The sequence below is a fragment of the Lissotriton vulgaris genome, chromosome 3_1, assembly GCF_964263255.1.
Source record: "Lissotriton vulgaris chromosome 3_1, aLisVul1.2, whole genome shotgun sequence".
Classification (NCBI taxonomy): Eukaryota; Metazoa; Chordata; class Amphibia; order Caudata; family Salamandridae; genus Lissotriton; species Lissotriton vulgaris.
The window spans coordinates 796,860,506-796,886,387 of record NC_141689.1 but is presented as its reverse complement, the minus strand read 5'-3'; the positions used below and the strand labels follow the sequence as shown (position 1 = coordinate 796,886,387).

General features: G+C 49.7%; 2 protein-coding genes across 2 annotated transcripts in view; both read right to left on the bottom strand.

Moving 5' to 3' along the window:
- The window catches only part of CCDC192 (coiled-coil domain containing 192), a 937,988-nt gene that overhangs the window by 358,758 nt on the left and 553,348 nt on the right, over window positions 1–25,882 (bottom strand). Inside the window, exon 5 of the mRNA XM_086963041.1 lies at window positions 9,500–9,556. Coding sequence (XP_086819167.1) covers window positions 9,500–9,556 — 57 coding nt within the window. The remainder of the gene's footprint in view (window positions 1–9,499; window positions 9,557–25,882) is intronic.
- LOC147727050 (lamina-associated polypeptide 2, isoforms alpha/zeta-like) lies at window positions 3,229–4,374 on the bottom strand. The gene has a single exon (XM_086963040.1). The coding sequence runs from the start codon at window positions 4,372–4,374 to the stop codon at window positions 3,229–3,231; it is 1,146 nt and encodes a 381-aa protein (XP_086819166.1).

The window sequence follows — 25,882 nt, the reverse complement described above, 5'->3', positions numbered from 1 at the left end:
CCCAAGCAACTTGCAACCCATCCCTTCCCTCCAGGCCACACCCATACCCTGAGGCATATAACCCTGTGACCTGCCAATCAACAACCTGTACCCAACAAGCACAAGAAGCCGAAACAGGGAGGGAGGGATGGGAACCTGGACTGGGACGGGGAGGGCTACGACTCGGAGTAATGAATATTACCGGTGAGTAACCGGTCATTACCTCCTCGTCAGCCCTCCCCGTCCCAGTCCTAACTACATGAGCAGATACCAAAGCAATAATCGGCTTCACTCAGTAGCAAAAAACAGACTTTATTAAAGCACAGAAAGTCACACCACCGGAGTAGAACGCAACACAGCGTCCCCAAACCCAGCAGAATCAGTCCCCCCAACCACCAAACGATAATGGGACATAAAGGTGTGCGGAGAACTCCAGGTAGCAGCCCTGCAGATTTCAGCCATGGAAGCCCCCTGAAAACAAGCCCAGGAAGCCGCCACCCCCCGAGTCGACCTTCCCTGAACAGACCCTGGAGCCAACACACCACAGGCCTCATACGCAGCACCCACAGCCCATCGTAGCCAACGACTGAGGGTAGCCCCAGAAGGCTTAAGACCCTGACCAGCCAGGCCAAAGGTCACAAAAAGGGATTCCACTTTACGAAACGGCCCAGTACGCAACAAATAGATCTCAAGAGCCCTCCGAACATCCAAACAGTGCAGCCGCACCTCAACCTCTGAAAGAGGATCAGGACATAAAACAGGCAAAACCAGATCCGCAGAGCAGTGAAAAGAGGAAGGGACCTTGGGAACAAACGAAGGATCAGGCCGCAGTACCACCCGATCAGGAAAGAAACGTAAAAAAGGGGCCGAACGAAGCAAGGAGCCCAACTCCCCAATCCGCCTAGCCGACGTAATAGCCACCAGGAACAGCACCTTGATCGTCAGAAACCTCAAAGACACCTCCAGTAGAGGCTCAAAGGGAGCCCCCTGCAAAGCCCCCAAAACCAGAGGCAGATCCCAACTAGGAGCAAAGGACCGAATGACAGGCTTCTGAAGGAAGCAACTCCGCAACAAACGGGACACCAGGGGAACCACCGGGTCACAGACCGAACCCCGAAAGGCCCGAACAGCAGCCCACTGAGCCCTCAGGGATGACACAGCCAGACCCAAGTCAAAGCCGTCCTTCAAAAAGTCCAAGACCAGTACCGGATCCACCTCCAATGCAGACCACCCACGCGCCGTACACCAAGACTGAAAAGAAACCCAATGCCGGGCATAGGATTTGAGAGTCGAAGGGCGCCTGGACCTCTGAATAAATTCCGCCACAGAAGGAGAACACCCCAACGCCACAAGGTTCATCCTCTCAACAGCCAACCCGCCAGTCTCAGGCGGACCAGACACTCCAGAGACAGAGGGGGAAATGACAAGGGACAAGGGACCACCGGCAACCTCCAGCAAGGCCCTACTGCCAACTTCAACAACAGAGGGAACCAAGGCCGCCTGGACCAATCCGGAGCCACCAGGATCACCGAAGCCCGATCCAATTTGACCTTCAGCAGAACACGCGGCAGCAGGGCAATAGGGGGAAAGGCATACATCAGGCCCCCCTCCCACCGGAAGGACAGGGCATCCACCCTCCAAACCTCGGCAGAGCGAACCAGAGAACAAAACGTCTCCCTCAAGGCGTTCCCCGGGGCCGCAAACAGGTCCACCACCGGGACCCCGAACCGGGCCATCAGGCAATGAAAGACTTCCTGAGACAGGCACATGTCCGACAGGGAGGGAAACACCCTGCTCAGGCGATCCGCCTCCGAGTTCAAAATCCCAGGCAGATGTAAAGCCCTCAGAGACAACAAGTGAGACTCCGCCCACAGGCCTATCCTCTGAACCAACAAATTGAGGGAAGCCACCCTCGCGCTCCCCTGGCGGTTGATATAACACACCACCACCGTGTTGTCCGACCGCACCATCACATCCCTCTGGAGGACCCAAGGCAGAAAATGAGACAACGCCAACTGAACCGCCTTCAATTCCCGCCAATTTGAGGACATCTCCGCCTCCGGCACAGACCAAAGACCCTGCACAGACTCCTGACCCAAGACCGCACCCCAACCCAGTTCGCTGGCGTCGGTCGTCAGGACCAACCTCACTTGGGACACAAAGGGCGAGCCCTGTAAGAGGTTCCGATCCACCAGCCACCAGGACAACTCCCGGGCGATGGACACACTCCCCGGAACCAACAGCTCGTAAGTCAGAGAGGCCGGATCCCAATGCTCCAGAAGATGATTCACAAGGGGGTATAAGTGTAAGCGGGCCCAAGGAACAATCATCACAGTTGCTGACATCAGCCCCTGAACACGCAACCACTGGCGAGCCGTGGAAGACCGAGCCCCCAACACCTTCTTCAGTTCGTGCACAAGAGTCAGTCTGCGGGGTTCCGACAGGAAGACCTTCCCCAACCTGGTGTTGAACACCCCCCCAATGAACAACAGTTCCTGAGTGGGGTGAAGATGGGATTTTTCCAAGTTCAGAATCCACCCGAACCGTTGAAGGAGACTGCAAACCTCCCGGGAATGTGACTGAGCCTGAATGAAAGAAGAGGAAGAAATCAGCCAATCGTCCAAGTAAGGGAAAACCTGTATACCCTTAGCATGCAACAAACCCACCAAGGGCGCCAACACTTTAGTAAACACCCTCGGAGAGGCAGACAGGCCAAAGGGCAATACCTGAAACTGGTAGTGATCCACCCCTACACAGAAACGCAGGAACCTCTGGGAATCTGCGTGCACTGGCACATGAAAATAGGCGTCCCGTAGATCGAGAGAAGCCAGGAAATCTCCCACCGACAGGAAGGGAAGAATCAACTGCAGAGTCACCATTTTGAAGGACCGATGAGGGATACACAAGTTCACCGCCTTCAGATCCAGGTCCGGACGGAAGTCCCCATTTGGCTTTTGGATCAAAAACAGGATTGAGTAAACCCCCCGACCCTGTTGTCTCACAGGCACCCTCACCACAGCACCCTTTGACACCAAGTCCCGAACTCCGTCCAATAGAGCACGACATCTTGCCAGAGACCTGGGAACAGGGGTAGCTTTGAACACATCCACCGGAGGAGTCCCAAATTCTATTCTGTAGCCCAGCCGTACCACCTGTAGAACCCATAGATCCCGAACGAACTCCTCCCAGACAGGTAAAAAAGAGGTGAGGCGACCCCCAACCGGCACCTCCAAGGAATCCATCACATAGTCACGACTTGGAGGGACCTGCAGAAGAGGAAGCACCTTGTTGACCCCGGGACTTGTGGAAGGAAGGGACACCCCGGCCACGTCCCCTACCACGAAAGGGCTGAGCAGCCATCTTAGATTGAAACGCCTGCCCAAAAGCCCGCTTATAACCAGCAAACTTCCCTTTCTGAGAAGAGCGGACCGGAGCCAACAATTTTTTGTCCTCAGCTGTCTTTTTAATCAAAGCTTCCAACGGCTCCCCAAACAGCTTAGAGCCCGTGAAGGGAATCTTCATCACGGCCGCCTTCTGAGCAGCTTCCGCCTTCCAAGACTTAAGCCACAACTGCCTTCTAGCAGCAACCGAGGCCCCAGCAGCCGCCGCCGCAGCACTAAGGGAGTCGAAGGACAAGTCAGCCATGAAACGCAACTGCTGTTCCAACATGGACAAAGACTCAGAGGGATCCTCTTCCTGCATGAGCTGCGCAGAAATACCCTGACAGTCCTTAAGAAGCGACTGAACAAGATAGCTGGTGTAAGCAGCAGACCGAACAGCCAGATTGGAGGCTGCAAAGGACCGCTTCAAGGCCCCCTCGACACGCTTGTCCCCAGGATCAGAAGGCACCGCATCTTCAGACACCACCAGGCTCTGAGACGCCATACCAGCCAGCAGAGAATCCACTTTCACCACAGCCGGAAACTCCTCCGCGAAGCCCTGCAAGGGATACCTCTTAGCCAGAAACCGGGGAAAGGCATGCCTGTCAACATCCTTCCACTCCCCCTCCAGCACCTTCCTCACAGACGTATGAATGGGGAGGCTTTCCGGATCTTTCTTCAGGTAATTGGCGAAGAAGTCTTCAGACTCTCCACCCTCCACAGGATCAGGGAATCCCAGATTGTCTCGAACATGCTGCATAACACAGCGAAGGTCAGCCCCTTGGACAAAACGACCCTTCACTTCCTCATCAGAGTCAACGTCCGGATCTACCTCAGCCGAGGCATCCAATTTCTGTCTCTTAGGCCCCTTGGGATCATGAGCCACAAAGGCCGCCGCCACAGCAGCCTCAATCATTTTTTGAATATTTGCCATGGAAGGAGCAGTGGAAGAACCAGCGACCACCTCCCCATCCTCACAGCCGAGTTCACGCACGTCTGCACCTCTACCCTCCATGTTGTAAATAGGAGAACAGAAATCCAGACCCCAAGATATACCCAGACCAATCCAAGCAAAAATCCCCAAGGGCCAACCAGGGAAAGCCACCTAGACCTGGAGCCAATCCCTACACAGGACCGAAGGCCGGCCTTCAAACCGCCCTATCAGAGAAGGCTACCAAACTACAAAAGGAAAAGACTGAACAGGGCCCAACTGTAAGGATACAAAGAAACCCAGAAGACCCCGTCCCAGGAACCAGTGAACCCAGAGGTAAGAACTCCCCAACTCCCCAGCAGAACTCCACAGCAGAGCAGCAAGAGGCCAAGACACGAAATCAAGCCCCATGCAAATCCCTCCAGTAAAAACGGCAAAAAAGCAAAATTGGACCGCCAGTAGAGGGAGCTCCAACAACAGAAACGCGGGGAAGAGAACACTAACCCAGGAAACAATCATCAAAGTCGGACTGAACCTAAATAACGGGCCCCCACGGACCAAACAAAGGCAGTCCCCCCCCCCCCTCCCCGCAACCCCAGACTCCACCAAGGATTGCAGGAAGCATAAAGAAAAAGGGGAAAAACACGGGCTCGAAGAAACGAGCCCCGAGAGTTACAGACAGAGAAGCCAATCCTGCACGCCCTCGGCGCGCTGAAAAAGCCAGCCACACACCCCCCCTCCCTCCCCGGGTGTACCGGCTAGAGCAGGGAACGAACCCGGAAGAGGGGAGGCTGCAGCAGGGAGTCACCACCCCACAGCAGGCAGTCCGGACCCCCAACCCCACGGTCCCGCTACAGCAGGGACTCAAAGCAAATGCCTACAAGTTAAAAGAAAAACAGGCACAATAGGGGTTAAAAACGGGCGCTTAGCATCCCGTTCCACACTTACCAGATAGGAGGCCAATTCCAGTGCCCCCCTCGACGAAGACTGCTCGGAAGTGATTCCGCAGAAAAAACAAACAGGTTGTTGATTGGCAGGTCACAGGGTTATATGCCTCAGGGTATGGGTGTGGCCTGGAGGGAAGGGATGGGTTGCAAGTTGCTTGGGAGTTTCTGGTGGGAGGAGCTATGCTCATGTAGTTAGGACTGGGACGGGGAGGGCTGACGAGGAGGTAATGATCCTGTTAGAAAGAGAGCGCCTCGTTTCCACTAGTGGCAGGTTCTCTCGCTGCATGCTTGCTGCAAAGAACAGATCTGTGTTTTATGGGGACAACTGAGCGGATTAGTAAAGCCAGGCTCTACCAGTGCTTTGAAAGAAATGCATGTGCGAGGGGCTATGGCGGGGTGAGGGAATCCGAGGAGGTCATTGGAGGGGCTGAGTTCATCACATCTCATGTGTTGCTTCGAGGCGCTGTGCAGCGCGCCCACCAGGGGCTTGGAAGTCCCTCTGGTCAGTGTCTAACCCCCTCCTCTCCTCCGCAGGTCAAGGTGTGGTTCCAGAACCGGCGCATCAAGTGGCGCAAGCAGAGCGTGGAGCAGCAGCAGGCCAAGCTGGCCAGGCTGGGCCTGGCACCCCCTCGGGGAGACCCGGAGGACCCCCGCACAGACACCTCGGAGGACGAGCTGGCCTGGCAGAGGCCCCGGGGCCACAGCTCGGACGACTCCGACTGCGAGCTGGGCGACACGCTCTCCCAGAACTCCGTGTAGAGAAGCGCTTGGACAGACTGGCACCGCCGATCACAGGCTCGCACCGCAGATCACAGGCTCCTGGACAGGCTGGCACCGCCGATCACAGGCTCCCGGACCGGCTGGCACCGCCGATCACAGGCTCGCACCGCAGCTCACAGGCTCCCGGACCGGCTGGCACCGCTGATCACAGGCTCGCACCGCAGCTCACAGGCTCCTGGACAGGCTGGCACTGCAGATCACAGGCTCGCACCGCAGATCACAGGCTCCCGGACCGGCTACCACCGCAGTTTACAGGCGTCTGGACAGGCTGGCACCGCAGCTCACAGACTGAGTCCTGAAAAGACTGGCACCGCAGCTCACAGACTGAGTCCTGAAAAGACTGGCACCGCAGCTCACAGACTGAGTCCTGGACCGACTGGCACCGCAGCTTACAGACTCCTGGACAGGCTGGCTCTGCATCTTACAGAGCCCAGGACAGGCTGGCACCGCAGCTTACAGTCTCCTGGATAGGCTGGCACCGCAGCTTACAGAGCCCAGGACAGGCTGGCACCGCAGTTTACAGTCTCCTGGATAGGCTGGCAGCTTACCGACTCTTGGAAAGGCTGGCGCCGCAGTTTACATCCTCTGGGACAGACACTGTCACCCCAGTTTACAGACTATTGAGTGGACCCTGCCACCCCACCTTGCATGCTCTTGAGAAGGTCCAATCACCGCAGCTTACAGAAGAGCTGGGATCACTACATAGACGTCAGGTCAAATAACGACCATAGACCTCCCTCTGGCAATGGGGCCTTATTGACTGCTTAAGGCCCACACCGAGTGTCCCTCTCGACTGCCTTGAACGGCTCTCTGCGGCATTGGCGAACAACTGATTCTCACTCTCCCTCATTCCCTACCCCGTGGCACGCACAACAAATGCACTTTAATATTGTATATTTTTTGCAAAGCAAAAATGTGTTGAAAGATAATTGTTTTAAAATAAAACACCTTTTATACTGAACTGTGACTGCCGGTGGTGACTGGGGGTTGTGGGGCGTAATCTCACCGTTCGGTGCCTGGCATGGGTCATGTGGCACCTCCATTCAGGTGCTGTGCTTTATTCCCCTGGACTTGTTGTTCTTGGGGTTATTTCTAGGTCAAGTGGACTTGCAGGCCTCCGCATTCCAAGGGCTTCACAACCAGGACTGACGGAATGTGCCACATATGGGGGGTGAGGGCGGGGTCACTTGGTGGCCACAGCAGCAGGTTAAGTCTCCCAGGTGGTTGCAGCTACTCTTGACGGCTGTAGGGGGCGCTCAACACTTCTGGGGGGCTGACCATTGTGATTAGCAGCCGGAAGCTATCGACCCTGATTAAACGAAATACAGCATGAACACTTTGTACCTGGGGGTGCCTAGAAGACCATGGCACCTGCTCCACTTCCCAGAGGCGGCGCTAGTGAAAGGCTAGGGACAATTGCCCCCAGATGATTGCAGTACCAGCCGAATCCAGAGTACAGGCGAATTTTTAAAGTCGGAGGCCATTTGATACCTGCCTTGAGGCCAATCACGAGTCTACCATGATAAATACGGCAAAGAAAATAACATTGAGGAAACATTAAAACATCTGAAAAGAGGTAACATGGTGGGACTTTCCCTTCATTATCCATCTCTGCTTTTCGAGTAAAATTGAGTAAAGCCTTGCCCCTTAAACAATTATTGGGTGACGGCGATTCCAGCGCAGTGCCCGTGACATGGGGCACATGCCGTATTGAGGGAGTAGTTGTAAAGAATTGTATTTGTTTTTTAAAAGCGGATGAACAGTGTTCTACGGTGCCGGCGCCTAGTGAAGCTTTAAGAAAATGTAGGGTAGCGTTTGGAAATACAAAACTGGAGTTTCGTAGCACTGCATGTCAAAAGTGTTGCTGTTACTGAAGTGAACGATCATGTCCACTTTAGGAAGAAGAATGATAGACTGACAGTCTCGCTGTGATTTAAGTCTGTGGGCTGCAGGTTGCGCGAAGATGTCGCAGTGAGCGTTTCATCCACCGGATTTATTTGACAAATCGATGATGTCACTTAAGGCGATGCAGGGGCCCCTCGAGCATGACTGAGTAATATGGCCCCTGCGTGCCAGGCTTTTATCAAGATTTGTAAGTTTAGGCGCTTCGCACTGTTTAAGAAAAGACGTGAAAAGAGGGTGGTAAACTGGTAATCTAGAGAAAAACGTTTGTAAAATAAACACTGTGTAAGTACTCGTCTCACATGAATTTTCCCTCGGGCGCCCGTTCCCTTTTAGTATCCGCCCTAAGTCACAAACTCATTTAAAGTTCTTCTCTAGATGTGCGCTTTACTAGGTGCCTGCAATTTGTCCTGTAGCTCATCCTGTACTGGTAGCGCCAGCCCATCGATGCACACAGTCCACCTTCTCCGCTGTGTGACCACACGACTTTCATGTTTTTTATATAGCACTTCTACTATTTCTATAAGCACTAGACCTTAGTAAAGTCTTCCATTTTGCCCGTTCTTCTATATTTGAAAACACCAACGATCTCACCCGCTGTCTACACATGAGGGATCCCGAGTGTGTGCGTGTGTGACTGCTCGAGTGTGTGCGTGTGTGACTGCTCCAGTGTGTGCGTGCATGTGACTGCTCCAGAGTGTGTGTGTGTGTGTGTGACTGCTCCTGGGTGTGTGTGTGTGACTGCTCCAGGGTGTGTGTGTATGTGACTGCTCCAGTGTGTGTGTGCGTGTGTGACTGCTCCAGTGTGTGCGTGCATGCGACTACTCCAGAGTGTGTGTGTGCGTGTGTGTGTGACTGCTCCTGGGTGTGTGCGTGTGTGTGTGACTGCTCCAGGGTGTGTGTGTATGTGACTGCTCCAGAGTGTGTGTGTATGTGACTGCTCCAGAGTGTGTGTGTGTGTGTATGTGACTGCTCCAGAGTGTGTGTGTGTGTGTATGTGACTGCTCCAGTGGGTGTGTGTGTGTATGACTGCTCCAGTGTGTGTGTGTGTGTGTGGCTGCTCCAGTGGGTGTGTGTATGTGACTGCTCTGGTTGTGTGTGTGGCTGGCTCTGGGTGTGTGTGTGGGTGGTAGTAATTGCTGTCTGCTGAGCTCGTCCGTAGGGTACAATAGTTCTCACATTTGCGAGAGAATAAGCTATTGGCAATGTAAATGACAATGCCATTTATTTATCTGTTTTCAAAACCAACACATACATACAAATTTTGTCATTTACAATGCCAATAGCTCTAACTTCTCCAAAGGCGAAACCGTTGCATTGTAAATGCTTGTTTTTCTTTTGATAGGGGGAGGGGGTGGATAATGAAGGAATGATGAGAATTCTTTGCAACAGTTTATTAACAAATGTGAATCTTACTGAAGACACCTGAAAATGATTAGCAACTGATGTCTCTAATAGCATTGTTGTAAGTCGCAGGTTCAACTGTGACAATTGTATACAAAACCAAAAAAAAACAGGATTGTATTGATGTAACTTCTAAAAACTCAATAGAGAAAGTTTTGAGAAAAAATAGAACTTACATGCATCAGCAACTCTTCTTTTGCTGTTTTTATCTCCATTTCTAGTCTCTGAATATGCTAAAAGACAATGTAAATCAAACCATATCTCCCTTTATTACATTGATGCACACGAAGACTAAATACATTTTTACATGTTCTCTACAGGGGGAACTTACATAGATACATTATGGTCTTAACATTTCCATCGATATTCATTGAGGATACATGATGATTATTCATTTTCTAACACCACAGTTCAAATAGCAACCATCCTGGTGACAGGGTGAGGCATTTATCACACCCAGTAAATACCATTACTGATGACTGAGGTATTTAATAGGTATGGTAAATACCTTCTATTCTACGTTCTTCACTTGGAAACGAGGAACAATCAGTGTTTATCTTCCTTTGTTTTGCCTATTGTCCTGTCCTTTTCCCCCAAGTAAGTTCTGCACATTTACTTGCCAAAATTTGGAACACTGTGGGCAAGAGGCGATATTAAGAAAACAAAATCATAATTTAGTTCCCTGTACATATTCCTGTTAGCTCTGAGATCAGCATTATGTCTTAAAATCAGAATTAGGTCCTTAGCTGTGATGACCAATGACAGAATAATGGCACCTCTTTGGTCAATCATGCGTAACAGCAAAATCTTTCCCACATGAGTCACCCTGCAATTTGACAATCATTCAACCATGGACATCCCTTTGATGCAGTGTCCCACCCTTCCAATGCACTTCAGTTCCTTGCCAGGAGTATGAATTGCTATAAAATAAAAAGATGCTTATAACTACAGGTCTCCAACGATAGCATCTTTATTAAAGTCACATACTTTCTTTAATTACCAACATCAGGCTGGGAACCCTCGATAGTCAATGTTAATGGAGCAGCAAATGACATTGAAGACATATTGAATCCAGCCATAGACTACAAATCGCCCATCCACCTCATTTTATGACCTGAAGTCCAACCAATCAGGTGGAGAGTTTCAATGCTCCCCAGAGGCGCCAACTGTCAAGTTGTCATAGCTTGTTTCAGGAAGGTATAGGTGAACACATGTAAATCTAGAAAGATACTGGAGAATTGCATTTTTACATAAACCACGTTTTCTTTTTCAGCTCTAAAACCTTCATAGACACACCTGCCATAAATAAGACTACCAAAGCATTTCATTACATTAACCTTAATGCAAAGTGAACAAGCATTGGCATAGCCAACAGGTCTCGCTTTTGGGACCATATAAGTGTTTAGCCATGCAGCACATTATCCTAGGTGCTGTGCTGCCAGGGATTGAAGAGCTATACAATTACTACACAGTGGCTCATGCAGTCTGAAATAAAAAAGACACAGAAACTGGTCAATTTTTTGCCCTATATTGTAGTCTTTAAGTTTACTGGCAAAAACGCTCATTGATTTCTCAATAATGAACGACTCTAAAATCCTTTCAGGTAATCTCTAGCAGCAATGCAGCCTTTTTAAATGATCCCCTCATCTCTAATTTCCCTAAAAGTATTTGTTGTTTTCAAATGATGGATTGGTGGAAAGAGAGAGTGTCAAAGGATGACTCATTTAAAAAGCCTGACATGCGGCCATCACCAGCACACATTCCTGGTGGAGAGGGGACAGCAGTCTGAATGGCTAGAGGTACTTCACATCTGGGTCATCGGTGTCATGTGATAGCATGGGGCCCTTTGCAGAAAGTGACGAGGGGCCCCAGAGTCTCCCATATATCATAGTGCATTAGTATAAAAAAAACATAAGTGGAAGGGTTCTCGTCAAGAGTCCACTGCAACTTGCACCACACATTGCCCGTGCCATGCTGCCAATGACAGTAACAACACAACTACTAACCGGCCTTTACCTACAAGTGTGATCATTTATTTCAGGGTCACAGCTCTATGCTCCAACACACTACACTTCCTACCTCCTCATTCCCACCGTTGCAGGTTATGTTTTATCCCTCCTGCCTTAAAGTGGCATGCCAGGCAGTAGTCAGTGTGGCAGCAGGGTGCTACTCAAACCTGTTTCATGTAATAAAAAGAATATCTAGTGTCAGTAATTGCTAGCAATTCCACGTGCTTTACTAAACTGTCACCTCCACATCTTGCCAGACCCTGCAAGGCAGTCACTGGCCTGGCCTGAACTCCATGAACTTGGGTAGCAGCCAATGCGAGTGCCCGGCTGCCAGCCGTCAACAGACTGTGACGCTGTAAAGACGCTCCGGGGGAGAAAGTTCTAGTGGCACTAAGCCGCCCGTTCTTGTTCCTTATCCTTAGTCTTTATTCTTTCCTTCCAGTTCAGACGTTGGGAAGCAACATTCACCTAACCTGGTCTGGCTGGTTGGACAAAGGCTATCAATTTCCGGTCCATGACTGACAGACCAGGCACACCTCTACCCCAGCCCACCCTGCTCCAAACTGGGCTGCACCTATCGGCTGCCTGTGGACTGTTTGGACAGAAGAACGTGTTGACTCCAAAACCAATCAGCGTTTCGAAATTCTGTGCAGTGCATTGAGGCTGGCTGAGGTGACCCGATGCTCCAATCCTAGATCGCCTTACACATATAAGCAGTACCGCCCTCACTCAGATGACTCCCTTGAACATGTTTAGCTGTGGCATTGGTTGTTGTGCATCGTGAAAGTGTTAGCATTGTGGACAAATGATATCCGTTTAAAAATGAACAACGGGGGACGGTCGTCAGGCTGAATTTTCAGAAAGTTCGTCTAAAAAGCAGGCAGATGGTCCCATTAAGTGGCAAGGAAGGAAGAGACCTTGTTGTTCTATATCACTATAATGCTCGTGACTGTGGATGCCAGCATGCTTTTGCAGTGCTGCTTATCCATGCCTGGATACAATGGAGCGTCCCACATACTTTTTACTAGCTCAGCATGATTTATAACTGCAGGATGGCTTTTTGAGAAGCACCACCATGCAGAATATATGCCGCTTCCCCATAACAAGGAACGCTTATGGATTCCAAAATTAGGAACTAAAGGAAAGCATCTGTTATCTCCTCTTGCGCTCTACCTGCCTTCACCATGGCCAGAGCCGCTGGGTCTGCAGCCTCGTCTGAGCACTGTGAAGGGTTGCCGTGGCTGCAGCGGAGAGAAAGCTTGCCAGAGGAACCTTTAAGAGAGCCAACACCGGCTTGTCACTGATGGTCGTCTGGGTCTCACCAATCTGTATACTCTGATCATGGAGGTGGTGGAGACTTTGAGTACAGCAGAAAGGATCTCGTAGGTCATGGAGCCTTTGCTGTTGTCTTCAAAGGTCACCATAGGAAGGCACTGAATTATGTTGGTCTGTTTGGCAATTGAGGGTCCTAATGTACGGGTTTGTTGTGGAATATTCGAGGGACGGGCATGCAGAGGGATATTTGAAATAAAAAAACGCAAGTGGTCCGCAAACGCGGGCGCACGTGACGGGACAAAGTGCTGTGCATGTCGCACCCGCGTGTGCGCATAATAGTAAGCTTGTGGGCGGCTAGGTAGCACTTTTGAACCAGCTACTAAATGTCTTGCCAGAGCAACACATGCACTGGCTCAGGCGAGACCTAAAAATGAGGCTTACGTTAATAAATAGGTTGCGTAGCACTGCCTGTTCCCTGCCCTTTTGGTTTTCAACCGAACATCTAAGCTCTAATGCTTGGTGGTGGTGTGGGTTAAAGGTCAAGTCATCGCTTTACATCTATACAGTAAGCACATTCCAACGAATAGAACAGAGGTGGCAGTCATACCCCTCATCGAATGTGCCACTACTATCTGCCTGAGAGGGTGCCCCGTTTTGGCATGACAGAAGGAGATACTCTGTGATCCAGCGTGTCATGCCTTGTTTTGTCAAAGGCATTCTTTGTTAGAGTTTCCATGCAAAACAAATATCAAAAAGTATTTTGTCTTGTCAGTGGAGAACTTTTAACATTACTCTGCAACTGTAGATGTTGTCGTTAATATTAGTAAATTAATATTTTCATTTAGATGGTACAATGAATTTAGGATTTGTAGATTGAGTCTCTTGCTTGTCCTAAATTTTAGGAAAGCATGGCTGCATGGAAAACGCCCATATATCCCAGCTGGGTCTTGCTGATGTTAACACTAATAAGAAAGCTATTTTCCATGTGAGCATCTCAGAAGATGCCTTATAAATAGGTACAAAAGTTTTTTTTGTTAACTCCACTGAGCACTGTATTGAGCTCCCACACTGTCAAGTTCTTTTTTTAAAGGAACAAATGTGCAAAAAAAGACCTCACATAATTTCCGTAACCAGTCTAGTCAAGAATTAGGATGGGACGGGAGAGTTCTGCAATATGAGGTTACAGCAGTCAGATATACCATAATTGAAGAATATCTCAAGCCAGATTTCGCTGCATGTTGGACTACCTCGCCCTACGCAGTCGGTCATGTGGACACATTGAGAGAGGATCTATATTCCGAAATGAAGTCAAAAGTCCAAAACAATTTACTTACCTGTAACTGTAATTCTTCATTATTGGAAGCTTTCATAGATTCACATGCCTGAATCATTCCCCGTTGTCGAGACGGGAGTCTCCTGTACATAAAAAAGCAATGCTTAGTGTATAGCAAACTGAAAAGAGGCCTAGGCCCCTTTCCCTGTTGCAACACATAACCTTCGTTATGTAAAAGAGACCAAACTTGTCTCTGGACCAATCAGATCCCCTCACCCTCTAGAACACTCCTGAGAGAACCTTTTGGCCCTCAGATTTTCTACCGCACATTGTGCTAGGGAGTCTCCTTTGAGCTCTGCTCAAACTCAGTTTTTTCAGCCTGTTTGAGGAACTTTGTTCTTTTATCTTCAGTTGGATTTGGTAATACTTTCGACTGTCTTCAGGTACATTCTTTTAGGAATGTTTGGGAAAGAGAAGAAAGTTCTATTTGGAGCCTGTGCTACTTGTTCAAAAAAGAGAATCTACACGGATGACCATCATTTACTGTCTATACCCTGATCACCAGGCCAAGGACTGCATGGTATGTCGCACTTTCTCTAGTAAGACTCTGAGATATTGTGAGGGACGCCTTTTGATTTGGCTTCAGAAGCTAAAGGCCAGAAAGGAGGTTATCTCTAGTGACAGCGATGAGCGAGCCTCCCAGACCTTACCCCACTTCCCCGGGCATCCCCTGGCAGAATAGACTGACCTCTCCCTAAACATACACTAGTCTAAATCCTCCCTCCATTTCTCAATCCGGGGCGGCTGGCTAGCTCCCCAGAGTTGGTCGATATTACGCTTCGCTATCATGCGTGCCAACGTTGCCCATTGCCTTTTGTATGTGTTTAGGTCCGTGGGTTCCCAGACATTCAGAATACATCTGTGGGCCTCTGAATGTAGTTCTATCCCCAGGACCACCCGTAATGTACGGCGTACCTCTCCCTAAAACGCTTGTACACTACGACAGTGCTCAGTATATGTATGAACGTCCCCAGTTTCCCACATCCCCTCTTGCATTCTCTGCTCTCCATGGAGCCCATATGGACCAGATAGGGCCCAGTGACATATGACCTGCGTAGTATCTTGAGTTGCACCAGTCTAAGCCTCATCTGGATTGACACCACCCGCTGGGACAAATCGCCTCCTGCCAGTCCTCATCATCTAGCTCCAAACCATCCTCATTCCAATGTCTTCTTATTATAACTACCAGGTCTTCCATATTATTTATGAGTTTCTTAAATTTCAGAGAGATGGTTTTCTCTGGAAGATGCCCATCCAAAACTCTATCCTCGAGGGGGGGTACATCAGAGAGTGTCGTGACCCTGGGAATGTGGGTGAGCAACACATGTTCGATCTGGAGGTAGCCGAAGTACTCACAGTTGTTCAATTGATACTGCAGTTTAAGGGAATCAAATATGTGTATTGTTCCCTCCCCCCAAATGTCTTTTATGTGCGTGATCCCTATAAGTTCCCACTTGTCGAACCCCTTGGACTCCCATAGACTTCCCAACCTCTCTGAATTCCAAAGAGGGGTGGCAAGTGTGAGTTTCCCATCCCATTTGAGGTGTCTGTTGGCTGCGTGCCACACCTGGACGGCATGCGCCTTGGGTTCTGTGAGTGGAAACCTGCGGGGCCCGGCATACAGTGCTCTCGTATAGTCACCCACCGGAAGTTGCCAACGGTCCATTGCGCACCCAGGGTCATCTGGGGGTCTGTATATCACGTGATTCACTGCAGCCGATTGGTAGGCGCAGTAATATTTCTTCAGGTCTGGCAATCCTATTCCCCGTCATACCAGGAGAGGGTAAGTTTGGAGAATGCTATACAGGTTTACCGTCCCAGAGTAGCTGCCTCTGGAGGGCCTCTATTTTCCTACAGTAGGACGCGGGAACCGTCTCCATCGTATTCTGAAGAGCGTATAAAACCGGGGCGGAGCCATCATTTTGAAAAGCACGCTCTAACCAGCAGGGAGAGCGGGAGAGCCTTCCAGCGGGTCACATCACCTCTAAATCGCGTCAGAGGAGGGTTCAGGTTGTTAGTGTAGAGGAGCTTCGGGTCCAATGTGATATAAATACTGAGGTACCTGAATCCCTCGGGGCAACTTGTATTGGACAGGTGCCCGAAATGACTGGAGGGTCTCCCCTAAGGACATAGAGCACCGATTAGGACCAATTCCCAAAAATTGCCAACACATCCAAAAAACAAATTATGGATCCCCTCTGGTTTGTAAGGTAAAGCAGAACATCGTCTGCGTATAATGAGATTTTGTCCTCCCACACCATTGTCCATCGTATTCCACGTATCGAGCGGTCCCATCAGACCCAAGCCGCCAACGGCTCTAAGGCCAGGGCGAAGAGGAGCGGGGACAGGGGACATCCCTGTCTGGTGCCCATGTCCAAATGGAAGTCAGGGGATCTGCGGTTGTTCACTACCTACCACCCTGGCCATCGGAGCTGAAGATAGAAGGCGTACCCAACTTGTGAATTCCGGGCCGAAACCCAGTTTGTCCAATACTGCAAAAAGATAGGGCCACTCGACTCTGTCAAATGCCATAGTGGTGTTCGGTACACTGCCGGCTCCTGGATCGTCGGGGTCCTGCCAAGAACCCTGTGCAGCTGACGTAGATTGAGGGCCGTATTTCGATGTGGCATAAAGCTCAACTGATCTGGGTGTATCAAGGAAGTAATGACTTTGGCCAACCTCGTTGCCAGCAACTTTGCCAAGACCTTGGGGTCCACGTTTAGCAACGAGATGAGCCTATAGGATGAGCAGCAAGTCTTAGGCTTGCCTTCCTTGTGGAGGACCACTGTATTGGCCACCCGCTAGTCATCTGGAAGTTGCCCCTTGTCCGTGCTTTCTTCAAACATAGTGCGAAGAAATGAAGCAATTCTATTGGATCTCAATTTGTAAAGCTCTATTGGAATGCCGTTCGGACCCGAGGCCTTACCAGAATGCACTCCTCTGATAGCTTGAACCACTTCGTCATCTGTGAGCGGGGTTTCCAGATATTCCTGATTGTCACCTGATAGCATGGGCAGTTGAATATCCCTGATCATCTTCCTGTTGTCCACTTTGGTATACACACCCATTGAACTATACATTCCACGATAGTAGTCTGCAAACGCGTTGGCGATGGCCTGCGGGTCTACAATAGTACTGGAGCTGTCCCTCTGTAACTCTGGCACCAGCCTCGACGCTCACTCCCTCCTTTCAAGTCATGCGATCAGCTTTCCTGCCTTGTCTGCGCCTTGGCTCTATCTCTGGCGAGGCCACCAAACTCATCTTGCCATAGTTTTAAACGTTGAAGACCCTCAGGGGTTACCGCTTGAGATACTTCCCTTTCTAGTTTTATCAATTTCTCTTCTGCTTTTTCCAAGGCAGACTGTCGTTCCTTCTTTTTACCTGCAATCAGAGATACCGCCTCCCCCCGAATGAGAGTTTTATATGCTTCCCACAGGGTCTGCGCCAAGTCTACTGTGTCTCCGGATTATCAAATAAACAGGCTTTTCCCTTGACCTCCACCCTCAAGCATGCCGAAAACATCATAGCATATTTCACTCCTTTGTCTCTAAGTTTTTTCTTAACTGCAAGGAAATTCCGGCGCTGTTTCTGGACCATCAGCGTGAAGTCGGGGAAGAAAGTGAGGGTAGAGTTCTCGTACCATAGCAGGGGACCCAGGCGTGCCACCTGCAGGATGGCATCCCTATCTCAGAGGTTCAACACCCCGGCGATCATCGGACACGGGGGTGCACCAGGCCTAGGGCACTGTTCCAGGACCCTGTGGGCCCGCTCGATGGTGACAAAGTTACTCAGTCCCTTGGGCTTGAGGTGCGTGAGGATAAGGCCTTCGACAAACAAGTCTGGTGCGGGGCCTTCAGATCTATCAGGCACTCCCAATATACGTACATTGTTGCGCCGGGCGCGTCCTTCGTATTCGTCCAGTTTGCGCTCAGTCAGGTCGCAAGAGGTTTTGAGCTCCCGCATTTCCTGCTGGAGCAACTCCACATCATCAGTCAGGCTGACGGTCTTGATGTCCAACGATTTAACCTTCTCATTAACTTTGGTGAGGTCTGCACGGATAAGATTGACCTCAATGGTGACAATGTCTAGCTTATTCTTAAGAGACTCCATTTTCTGTCCCAGTGACGTGACGACTTGACCCTAACTATCGCTGCCATGATGTCATGAAGTGTCAATTCAGGTGAAGAACACAAGGAGTCAACCCCAGGCAACTGAACAAGTCTTGAATCCGTAGGGGATCCCTTGGATATTGTGTACCTGTCCAACTTATTAGTCTGTACCCGTCTCACCCCTTTAGATGTCCTCAGCTGGTGCCTGTCCACCTCCGGCTTAGTCGCCATCTGAAAGTCCGCAGCCGGGTCACACCGGAACCGCCTCCCAGGTAAGATATGTTGTCCTGGCTCTTAGCTGGGTTGTTCGTGGGCGGGACTTCCGTGCCACCGTCGCTCAGCCAGAGGCTTATAGGGCAGTTCTTGGATGATACGTTCAGGGGACCCCATGGTGCAGCAGGTGCTCAGTTTACCTCCGATTCCATCCGATTTCCCCGATGAGATGTTCCCGGGCAGGGCCCCCCGCCACCGTCTCAGATTCACTTCCTCTCGGCACTCCAAGTCGGCTCTACCAATTGCCTAGTTCCAGGGGCAGCCCCCAGGGGAGTAACACTCAATCCACGACTCCCTGGTGTTCCAACATCACAGGGACCAAGCAGTCAGTCACAGTTCAGGTGGCCGGTCTCTCAGACTTTAAATCCTGCCCTCCAGGGCGCGCGGTGAACACTCTTTCTGATGTCACAGGAGGAGGAAGGGGAGCCCCCAGTAATAACCAGCAGCCCCCCTACACCGCCAACCACCCCTATCAGTATATTGTCGCAGGGCCTCTGCAGCCCTGCCCCTTCATCAGCTGCCCCGAGGATCTCCCGCAAGGGAGAGGCAGGGGGCCCTCCTCGATGCTCCTCTGCCGTCCACTCCACCACCGATGCCACCACAGATGCACCCAGGGAGCCCTGGGGGAAGGGCGGGACCGGCCTCAGGCGCGCCCGAGGCCGCTGATGCAGGAACCGTATCTCTGGCCCCTGGTGCCACAAAGGGGTCGGAGCTGTTGTTGGGAGTCCAACTGTTTTCTCCCTTCCGCGCAGTGTGTCACAGTGCCCCATCTCATCCGAGGTCCTCCGAGGTCCTCAGCAGCCGCCCTTAAAGAGTGCCGGAGGACGGGGCGGATCGGTGACTTCCGGTACGCGAACCCAGTGTTGTTAGATTCTGTCCCAGCCACTGCACGCACTCGAGTCCCAGGCCTCAGGCGCACTCAAGGCTGCAGGATTTCCCCTCCCTTGTGTCACAGAGGGGCCGGAGACGCCGTCAGGGGCACCACCGTCATTCTACCGTAGGATGGGATGCTTCAATGCCTGAATATGTCACATGATCATAGGGCTGGGGGACGGGCCCCCGGGAGCCGAGGACTTACACGGCCATCTTGGACCGGCACATGGCTCCTCGCCCCAGAATACTTTCTTTTAGTTTGTGTGAAGCGCAATTAAAATCAAATTGGTCCCTGATGAAATCGTCCAATAAAGGCCCAAACCCACAAGTAGTAGCCAGGACTTTTAGAGCTGATATGTAGTCTTCTACTTTGTCCTCTTCAGTCTTCACCTTGTTTGCGTTTGTAAAATTTGTGCCTTTCCAGCATTTTATTAGGTGGTTCAGAAAACTGCCTCTTAAGTCTTGCGATAGCTACTAAATAAATATTCCAGTGTCTGTCACCAGATTGGCCAGGAGGAGGAATTGGAGGCAAACTGTCAAAAATGCGTTGCGCTGCTCGGACCAAACTGCCAAAAAGGAGAGCAAATTTGCGGGCAGGAGAGTACTCTGTGGCATCAATAGCCACCAAGAGATTTTCGAACAAATGAAACCACGCTGACCAGGACATACATGGCTTACCAGATTATCCAAGAAATGGAGGAGGCTGAGTGATTTGTTGTGGAGAAGCCATAGTTGAAAGAGCACCTTAGCTCGTGCTTAAAAAAAAAACTATTTATCCACATAAAGTAAATACTGCACAGTTTGTAGGCCAACATAAAAGATCCTTTCCAGAATGCGGTTGAAGAAATGACAGAGGTGTGCGTGTCACCAAACGCACAGCTTGCCTGAAATGAACCACTATTAGATAGGTGAGGGCATCACCAAGTTGTACAAACTGCCAGAATGAAGAATTATTGCCAACTGAAAGGTGTGCGCATCACCGAGATGCGCGCTCAGCTGATCGCGAACTGCCGTCAGCCATGAACTATTCCAAGCCAAGATGGCCACCGAACGTCCTCATGCAGTGTGAGCATGTAGATTCACGTACTTGAAGATCTGATACGCACACTTAATTTCCAAGGCCTGGAGAGATCTTTCAGCTGGAGATTGCGAATGTGGAAAGAAAGTACGAAGAACGATACGTTAATTGAGATGAAATTGCAATGGACCATAGGATGAATTTTCGGTTTGTTCTGAGAAGCACATAATCGCAAGTGAAGCACAAGAAAAGTTCCTGAATTGTAAAAGCCTGAATTTCACTGACTATTAGACATGAGATCCAACAATAGAGCGACCTTCCAGGTGAGACTCTTCAGATCTGCTGTGTGAATGAGCTTGAATGCTGGATTCACAAGCTGCGAGAGAACCACATAGAAGCACCATTCTGTGGCAGGAGACGTTGCTGAAGGCAAAGCTCTGAACAACCCCTTCATGAATTGTTTGATTAGTCAAACAGAGAGAGGAAGAATGAGAGGAACACCTGTATCTTGAAAAGCGGGGCTATGTGAAATTTTACAGATGCATACACCAATCCTGATCAAGCTAGAGAGAGAAGGTATGGGAGAATCTGTTCGGGTGACTCTTCCAAGGGTTGGAGGTTAGAATGCTGACACCATAAGCAAAATCTTTTCTATTTTCAATCTGTATGTCTTGTTTGTTGATTCTGCCCTCGCTTTGGCCAGAATGTCTCCACAGTCTTGGGAGAGATATACATCCCAGAATTTGTTGAACTCAGGAGCCACGCATGTAATTGGAGAGAGGTTAGTTACGGGTGTAGGATCTGGCCGTTGTTCCTCATCAAGAGGGTGCGGATTTTGGGTAATCAGATGGGGTTGGTCTATGCGAACAGCAGGAGATCTGTAAACCAATGCGGTCTTTGCCATTTGGGAGCTAATAGAATGAGGCAACAGTGCTTCATCTTGATCTTGGGTTGGATCCTCAGTATGAGAGGGAAGCAGTGGCGGTGCGTTCATTGGGGGCGTTGGGGCGTTGCCCCCCTAGCCATGGACGACCGTCATATCATGCTAACATTCAGGCAGGATTCATCCAATTCAAATAAAATTCATCTCGAGGAGTCATCTTCTGAGCACACTGTCTGCGGTAATTGCGGCAACTCAGAGAGCTGTGGAATCTGGACAAGCCTGACATCGCAGAAGGTGTGGGGGCGGGGCTGCGGCAGTGATTGACAGCGCAGGCAGCACAAACAGCGCAGCCAGCTGCACGGTGCGCATGTCGATTTTTGGGCTAGGTATTTCTAGTACTGGCCCACGCATGCCCATACAGTACAGTACCTTCCCCCCTCCCTCCCCTATTGCGATTCATAGTGCGAGGGACCTGGGCCCCCGGGTCTGATTATGGGCAGGCAGTAACCCTGCTCTTTGCCAATCCTGGCGCAGTGGCGCTGCTAATGCAGCACCAGGATTGGCTGAGAGCAGTCCCTGTTCAGCCAGGTAGCCTGCTGGTGGTGCCATGCGTGGGTGGACAGTGACATGCACGCACTTGTATGACCAATCACACTGTGGCTTATGCGAGCCATGCAGTGGTGATTGGCCATTTCTATGAGCTGTCGGCACGTCACCGCGCCTGTCGTGCTCTGCCACCCACACACGAGTAGTCAGTCACAAGACTAGAGTTGAGGTCTCTTGTGCCATCCGGTGTCATGTCGTGTGTCTGCACAGTGCAAGGAAGGTAAACACTACACTACTTTTGCATCGACCCAGTGCCTCTCAGCCCCTGTGGACTTCTCGATCGTGTAAGATAAGATTGCAGATATTACACAATCATTTGTACTCGCATTTTGTCTTTAAATGAACGATAACATAATGGTTCCATACGTATTCTTTCCGCTGCTCAACACCCGCCTGTTTGTGCAGTGTGCACTTTGGCCAGCTATGTTTAAGTAAAGTTTTGCTTGGTATGGCTTTGTGTGTTTACACTCGGGTTTTCATTTCAAGCAGGATCCTTCCTTGTTCTTTTTCCTGCTCTTTGCGTTGGGGTTGCGTTCCTGATCTTCTATGGAGTTGGCTTCGGATTTACTAACTCTGCTTGTTTCTGTGTCTTGATGGTGAACATTTCCACTGGGGGGAGGGGCAGGGGCAGCAGGACTATACCGCACATCTTTAAATTAACAATATTAACTATTCTGCAGACCTTGGGGCCAGACTGACCTGCATTGAAGGCATCAATCTTACAAGGTTCTCAGGTCCATGCATGACTATTTAGGCCAATCTGGACTTGTTTCTTATTATATGGGACTCATAGTCATATACTTGCTTAAAACTAAGACTACAAGTCCCAGAATTCTGAGAAAAAAGCGTGGCCTAAATAGTCACGCTTTGACCTGGAAAACTTGGCAGCTATGCTCACCCAGATGAAAAGTACTTAAGTACAATTATAGCAAAGTGGCCAAGTAAGTATAGAATGTTCTCTCAGAGCTGTACATTGCTATCTAAAGGTGATAATTTTAAAAAGTGCACAATTGAATGTGCACGGAGGCAGATGGTGTCTACCAGACTCAGAAGGTTACAGATGGGGTGGGACAGTCAGAGAAAAGTGTACAGCAGATTCTGGTAATCAGAGACCAGAGTGAGGATTATTGAAACTATAGGAAAGTTGAAATTACTGACCAGAGAGGGGGGGAAAGGAGGGAAAACTGCCAAGAAGAGAGGGCAGATAAAGAAGCAATGTTGGCGAGAAGAGAGTGCTAGTATCGAAAAAATAAGTGAAGTTACTGTGTTGTCTGTGCCAATGTGTATGCGTGCTGTGTTGAGTAGTCTGCATTAGTACGTGTGTATTGTGTTATCCCTGCTTAGGTGTCTTTTGACAGATAGGCGACGTACCACCAATTGCCCTGTGGCCTATTTTCTCCACCTACTGACAGGCTTAGCTGCACATTATGTAGTGGCTGACCACGTAAAAAAAACCATGCAACATACATGTATTTTTTACGCCCCACCACTTCGAAAGGTCACCATCCACCACTGGAGGGAAGGGGGGGAAAGTGTATGCATAACTCCTGGACCATCTAACTGAAAGAGTATTCCCCGCGACCCTGGGAGCAGGTATCAACTGGTGTAAAACTGGCATTTGGCGTTCTTGTCTGCCGCATAAAGATCTAATGCTTGTTTGACCATGAGAAGACCCTATACAATACCAGCTGATCCAGCTACCAATCGTGGTAACTGTTTCTGGTTCTGCTGAGAGTGTCCGTTATAGTGTTGTTCACTCCAGACATGTTATTCCTGATGGCTATTTAAGATGGATAGTCAATCAGCGCTCAGCGATGGCGCGCAGCGGGTGCGCACCGGAGGTGCGCCAGAGGTAAGCCCGTTTGCGCCCGTTCGCGCACAGGACGCGCCGGGCGCCGGTAATGCGTCTTCTTTGCGCTGATCTGCTCCTACTTATTCCTGTGACGATCTTTTAAGACTAAACTATAGCACTACTCCCAGCCACCAGCCTTCTACCATCAGCAGACAGCAAGACTCTCTGTCCTGTGGATTGCTAACTGTGAGATCTCTTAGTTAGCATTCAGAAGAAATTGCGCTACTCATTGAGTTTCATGAGTTAGACGTACTCTTCATGACAGAGACTTGGACTAGTGCTAATAGCGCGGTGGAACTGGGGCTAGCATGCCCTCCTGGCTACAAAATCAGACATAATCCCCAGGTGGGGGCCAGAGGAGGAGGAGTGGGGCTGATTTTTAGGGAGACAATAGATCTTTCCCATCTTGATATTAAGGCAATTCCAGGTTGTGAATTACTAGGCTTCTCAATTAATGGTCAGGGGGGTGCTCTATACACAGGGCTGCTGTATTATAGACCCCCAGCTAGCGCCTTGTCTGCTGTAACAGAGCTTATTGATCTTATTTATGATTTATCTAATTCCCACACTAGGCTTATAGTGCTGGGGGATTTTAACCTGTGGCCGGATGGTCCGACCGACTCAGCCTTTAAAGAGTTGGTCCAGGCCAGTTGCAACATTCAGCTGCAGCAGTTAGTACTCTCTCAGACCCACTCAAAGGGTCATGTTTTAGACTTGATCTTTGCTGATGCAGGCCAAGTGACCATTCGGAACATTCTTCATCAGTGTTGGACGGATCATGCACTGGTCCATTTTTCTCTTTCATTCCCCACCTCATTAAAAAAGAAAGGTAGCTTAGGAGCCACTAAGGAGGGCAGACAATGGTCTAAGCTCCTCAAACAATCCACTCTCCCCACTCTGCTTCTAGATGGTTTCACGTTGGGAGATAATGTGGACGTGAACTATGAGACCCTTAGCCAGCGAACCTTAGCATCATTGGACTCACTGGCCCGCGTCGAAAAACCAGAATTAGGACAAAGCATGCAATGCCGTGGTTCTCAAGAGAACTTTTTCAGCTAAAACTCCAGTGTGAACGGGCTGAGCGTAATTGGAGAAAGCAGTACCTTGAGTCAGATAGAGCTCTTTTTAAACAGGCACTGGCAACTTATAAAGCCCAGATTAAACAGGCCAAGGCTAGCTTTTTAGAGGAATCACTACTGTCAGCTGTGAACAAATCCCAGGCCCTATTTAATATCGTTAAAGACTTGGTGTGTCCCGCCTGTACTGTAAAGAACATTCCTGCTTCTCAATCTTTATGTGACTCATTGGCACAGGCCTTTGAGGACAAGATTGCAACTATTCTGAACAACCTTGCTTTATTGCCAGGCCCTAACTCTCAGACCTTGCACTATCTTACTTCAACTTCCATTTTGGAGAAAGATGCTAGGCTAGCGCAATTGAACAGCTTCCCCCCGCCGTCCTTCGAAGACTTTTGTGTATTGGCAGACGGGGTATCCTCGGGCTCGCCACTTGATCCCCTTCCACATAAATTTTGGAAACTATTTTGTGAAGAGATTTCCCCCCTCTCTTCTCCATCTGCTGTCAGTCCCTCAGGTCTGCACGGGTTCCGGACTGTTGGAAGCTGGCGGTGGTCTCCCCACTTCTGAAAAAGGACACTTTGGATCCCACCTGTCCAGCAAATTATAGACCTATTTCGTTGCTCCCATTTCCAATTAAAATTCTGGAGAAACTGGTCACTAAACATCTTTCCAGCTTCTTGGAGACCAATGCTTGCTTGGACGTGGCCCAATTTGGCTTCAGACCAGCCCATGGGTTGGAGTCTGCGTTGGTGACTGTTTTAGATGATCTTCGGGCGCGAGCCGACCAAGGTCGAGCAGCCTTTTTAGTACTGCTCGACATGTCGGCCGCGTTCGACACGGTCAGCCATACGATCTTGATAGGGAGACTGGAGGAAATAGGGGTATCGGGATTGGCTCTTGACTGGTTGGTGTCTCATCTTGATAATAGGGAAAAACAGAACAGGGTGGCTGGACAGGATTATTATCAACAACACCTTTTAGCCACGTAGTCAAAGAAATACCACGCGACCTCTGGGAAAGAATCCCAAAACAAATTTATTTTCTACTGAGACTCAAATTTTTAAGGAATCTAGGACATGAACGCAAACAAAACAACTGTTATGACAGTGAATAAGTGATGGCAATATCTACAAATTTACAGAATTTACAAGTATACAATACATACAAGAGTGAATGAGGCCACATTGGTGAACGAGACACACAAAAAACAATGCAAAATTCAGTGAACAAAATTGATTGCGATTATATA

Bases quoted from the DNA above. Each gene is read 5' to 3' on its own strand.
- LOC147727050 (XM_086963040.1), bottom strand. From the start codon at position 4,374: ATGGAGGGTAGAGGTGCAGACGTGCGTGAACTCGGCTGTGAGGATGGG.